Consider the following 4,787-nt stretch of genomic DNA (forward strand, 5'->3'; position numbering starts at 1 on the left):
GCATGCACACTCGCTAGAGAGACAGAGACAGAAAGTGAGAAATCACCCCCAGAGGGGATGGCCACACCTTCTCCTCCATTCCCCTCTCGGGACTTTGGGCATGTACACACATGCTTGGTGTGAGTCTTAAGCCACTGGGTCCGGGACTCGAACCACAGTCATTTATATGGTAGTCCAGCAACGTAACTATTATGCCATCTGCTGGTCCCCAGCGCATGCTTTTTATGGGCCTATCCTGTGCTAAATATACTTTATGCACGTTATCTCATTTAAAACTTACAAATATTCTGTGAGGGACACACCTTTTCCCCATTTTTTCCGGTGTATTAAGCCAGGGCTCGGCCAGGTTCTAAGAGCCTTGCCTGGAGTCACCAAGCCAGGCTCAGAGGAGGTCTAGCTCCCATGCTGCTCCAAACCACTTTCGAGATGGAGCGCTGCCCCGGGCTGAATGTAAACACCCACCAGCACTATGCCCTCACACCAGCCCCCCCACCTGCCCAGCCCCATTCCCCGGGTCTCTGCCTGCTCAGCAGGCAGTCTTAAATCTTTCAAGAGACAAGGCCAGGCCATCCAATCAGGGGGTGGGACGTGGGGTGGGAGCCAAAGCCCCACCTCGTGAGCCGGCAGAGGCGCCTCTGCCAAGGCCCTGGCCTGCCCCACACCGGAGAGCAGAGGGAAGCAGAGGCGAGGGCTGTGGTTGGCAGAGTCATGAGCATGCCCCGGCCCCCAGTCCAGCTTGCGCCCCAAAACCTACAGAGGTGACTTGTTACCCACTTGACCTGTGGAACCTAAGGATGCCAGCTGTATGCTCCTCTGATCTGGGATGATTTCTGAAAAGCATTGGGAGGGACTGGGTTTGAATCCTGGCTTGTCAACAGTTTACTGAGTGACCTGGACTGGTCACATCCCTTCCTGGAGTGTCAATCTTCCATCTCCTCGGAGAAGAAGTTGATCCAATGATTTGTAAGGCTGTTTCTTGCTCGGAAACTGGGATTTGAATTCTAGATTTCCACGTGACCTTTGAGAGGTCTGGCCGGGATGAGAGAATCTAAAACGACCGTGGTTCCTGACCCGGCTCTCTGCTCACCCTACCTCCTCCTTGCGTGAGCCCTCGGAGTGGCCCCAGGCTCCCCTGGCGTCTGCTCTACTCTTCTCTCAAATACCCGCGCACCAGAGAGGATTTCTCTTCCGCAGCAAATCCGGGAGGAGTGTGGAGCCAGGCCCTTGGTCCCAGACCCAAAGCCACTATGGGGTCCTGTGCCATTGTGAATGACACCAACATCTCGTCTAGCCTCGAGAGCAATGCCACCGGAGTCACAGCCTTTTCCATGCCCGGCTGGCAGCTGGCCCTGTGGGCCATAGCCTACCTAGGCCTGGTGCTGGTGGCTGTGGTGGGCAATGCCACGGTCATCTGGATCATCCTGGCCCATCAGAGGATGCGCACGGTCACCAACTACTTCATCGTCAACCTGGCCCTGGCCGACCTCTGCATGGCTGCCTTCAACGCCACCTTCAACTTCGTCTACGCCAGCCACAACATCTGGTACTTCGGCCGTGCCTTCTGCTACTTCCAGAACCTCTTCCCCATCATGGCCATGTTTGTCAGCATCTACTCCATGACAGCCATCGCCGCTGACAGGCAAGAGGGGACAGCGGGGAAGCTTGGGGGGCCTGCCTCACCTGGCTGGGCTCAGAGAGGGGTGGTGTCTTGCCCGTAGTCACACAGCAAGTGAGATAGAAGCGAGGGAATTGTCTCCTAGGCATGGTCATGATCCAAAACTATACGACTGGAAGACGGGGTTGTGGACCGAGGCAGGGAGGGTTAAGATTAGACGGGAGGAAGGACTTCGCCCTAGATGGGCTGTTCAAGGCTGCCGGGAAGAGTGGGCAGTGTTTCAGGAACCGTCTCTGCATTCGGTCTTTGTTTTGGCGTCTTTCTTTCACTATGAGAAAAATGCTTGTATTGCTTCCCTATTTTAGGTATTACAGGAAGGGGAATTTTTAATATTGCATGCAGTTACCACCTACTTATAACAAGGCCAATTGTTTTCTGATGCTGCTCTCGGGGCACAGACCGTGGCCCCCTGAGGAAGAGGGGTGAGCAGGAGCAGAGGAGTGAGTGGTAGACCGGCCTGGAGTCCTTTTAAAGCTGGGGGCGGGGTAGACAGGGCCCAGTTCAGACAGGGAAGGGACCTGGAGTGCCTGGGGGAGGGTGGTTCAGATAGACTGCCAACAGGAGAGTGGGGAAGCCACCATGAGTGTTGGGAGGTAGGGGAGAGGCCTGGGACCCTCCACAGGTGGTCTGACAAGGTCTTGCGGTTCCCGCTGTCCCCGTAGCCGTACCCCGACCCAGATGCTCCGGCATCTCTCACCCACAGCAGCTCACCTCCCTTGGCTGTTGGATGTGGAGTTTCCCTGAAGATTTCATTTGGAAATCTTTTCCCCACTAGTTAAAAATGAAAAGAAAAGTTCGAAGACCACTGGGTCAGCCCGCTGCATGGTGGTTAAGAGGACAGGGTCCCAAGGCTCAGCTTAGTCCCAGGGAGGAAGGCCCAGGAGTCAGTCATCAGGAACAAAGCTACTTCCGGTGAACTCCCGAATTCGGAGGACATAAACAAATTGGAGTAACCCTGCCCTCCAGTCCTAACCCCCTGCTGCCCGTGGGTGCTCCTCAAGATCTTGTTTCCTTTGCATGGCAACCCTAATGGCGGGAATTGCTCTCAGCCGGTTTCTGGAGGAACTGGAAGGTCAAGAGCTTAGGCTGTTTGATCAAGACCCTATTGCTAGAGAGAGGTGGGGACAGGATGTAAATCCCAGCAGGCTGCGTCTCAAATCCCAGGACCTGCCCCCGCCACACACCAGGATAGGAAATCTCTCCTCCTTCCCAGCCTACCTTCTGGAACGGCCCTCCAGTCTCCTGCATCATCCGTGGCGGTGGCGAGGGGGTAGTCCTGAGAGCCTTGAGGAAAGCGGCCCACTCCACTTGTCTTGCCAGGCACTCAGCCTCGGGGCCAGGCTGTGGAGGGCAGAACTGGCCCAGGGCCCAGCCACAGTCACGGGAGGAGGTCAGCCCTTCAGGGCACAGAGGGTGGGGGGTCATGATCACCTAGTCCAGAAGCACAAAACTTGTGACCACAGCTGTGGGCAGAAATCAGAGGGCTGGGACTTGTGCGGAGTGGGAGAGATCACCATTACAAACGCAGGTAGCAGACCACAGTCTACAGAGACCAGAGTGGGTCTGGGGCTTTGTCACCAGTGGAAGTCCCGGAGACTTCTGTTGCTGCAGAGACAAACTATTCTCTCCTCTACTCACGACTACCTCTAAACGTCTGTGGTTTCTACCTCTGCTGCTAGGTCTTGTTATTTAGTGAGTTAGTAAAGAAGCGCATGTTACAATATCCAGATTATATACACACACACACACACACACACAAATATTCTTTTAATTGCTAGAGAGCATGCGTGTGCACCAGTGAGAGAGAGAGAGAAAGCAACCCTAATGAAACATGGTCACACTACAATCCCTTCTCTTCCATTTCCCCCTCCTGTCAGGATCTCGGGCACACACATACATGTACCTGGTGTGCTTCCCAAGCCACCAGAGCTGTGGTTCAAACCATAGTTGGCGATGTGGTATCCAGTTCCCTTAAGCACTAGGCTTTTTATATTTTGATAACTATATTATCAATAGTTATCCCAGGATAACTATATTTCATTATCACTGATTTTCTTTGTAATCCTATGCATTATAAAAATACTATGCTGGGACCAGCAGATGGTGTAATGGCTATGTCGCTGGACTCCCACATAGTCAACCACCATTCGAGTCCCAGACCAGGTGGCTTAAACTCACGCTGGGCACATGTGCATGCGTGCCCAAGATCCTGAGAGGAGAATGAAGAAGGGATTGGAGTGTGGCCATCCCCTCTGGGGGGGTGACTTCTCACTTTCTGTCTCTCTGTCTCTGTCTTTCCAGCAAGTGCATGTACCCTATAGCAAAAAAATCTCTGCAAAAAAAAAAAAATTACGCCAACAGGCCCTAACCCAGAGAGCCTCCAATCCAGCCCTGCACCTCCTCCTACTAAGGAGAAGAGCAAGGCACCGGTAACACGGCGTGTTGTAGGCAGCAGGCCACAGATGGGTAGAGACGGGACCCTGTGTCCTTCGAGGCCTTTGGCTTTAGAGAAGCAGGTGGCTGCCCTGCAGTCAGGCCCCAGACCTGCGAGGCCTCTGCCCCACCTAGAACACTCCTAAAGCGTCTTTGTGGCTTTCTGGGAGGAGGGGAGCCGGGGAGGTGGCGCGACTGTAGCAGACAGCCAGAGCCAACCTGGGTGCAAAGCCAGCATTGCTTCTATCGACCTGGCTGTTTCTTTGTGTCTCTAAGCTTGTTTCCTGATGGCAACATGGGGATAACACCCCTGCCTGACGTTGCTGGGTACCAGCCTCGCACCTCGCCAGGCAAACCTCCATGGTTTCCCCAGAGAGAGGCGGGAGTGAGATGGGCCTTCCCAGCTGACTTCACTGAGGTGCCTTTCCCTTGAGCTTCATGGAGTAAGAGGAAGAAAGAGTTCCAGCTGAGGGGAGGAAGCCCACAGAGGGCCAGGCTATTCCAGGGCCAGAATGAGCCAGGGGAGGTGCGGGAGGCGGTACAGAGGCGGCTGGGAAGGCTTCGGCCACGTGCTATCCTGTAATGTCCTCTGATGTGGCCGCTGGCGATATGTGCCTGCTCGTTTCCTCAGCCACACTTCCAAGTGCTCTGCCACCTGTGGCTAATTGGTGCAAACTGA

At 54.6% G+C, this 4,787-nt stretch overlaps 1 protein-coding gene across 1 annotated transcript in view; it reads left to right on the forward strand.

Moving 5' to 3' along the window:
* The first annotated feature begins 1,247 nt into the window (after nucleotides 1-1,247).
* The window catches only part of TACR2 (tachykinin receptor 2), a 12,384-nt gene continuing 8,844 nt past the window's right edge, over nucleotides 1,248-4,787 (forward strand). The window contains exon 1 of the mRNA XM_006148962.2: nucleotides 1,248-1,639. Coding sequence (XP_006149024.1) covers nucleotides 1,248-1,639 — 392 coding nt within the window. The remainder of the gene's footprint in view (nucleotides 1,640-4,787) is intronic.

The sequence above is a fragment of the Tupaia chinensis genome, unplaced genomic scaffold (genome assembly GCF_000334495.1).
Source record: "Tupaia chinensis unplaced genomic scaffold, TupChi_1.0 Scaffold000250_1, whole genome shotgun sequence".
Lineage (NCBI taxonomy): Eukaryota > Metazoa > Chordata > Mammalia > Scandentia > Tupaiidae > Tupaia > Tupaia belangeri.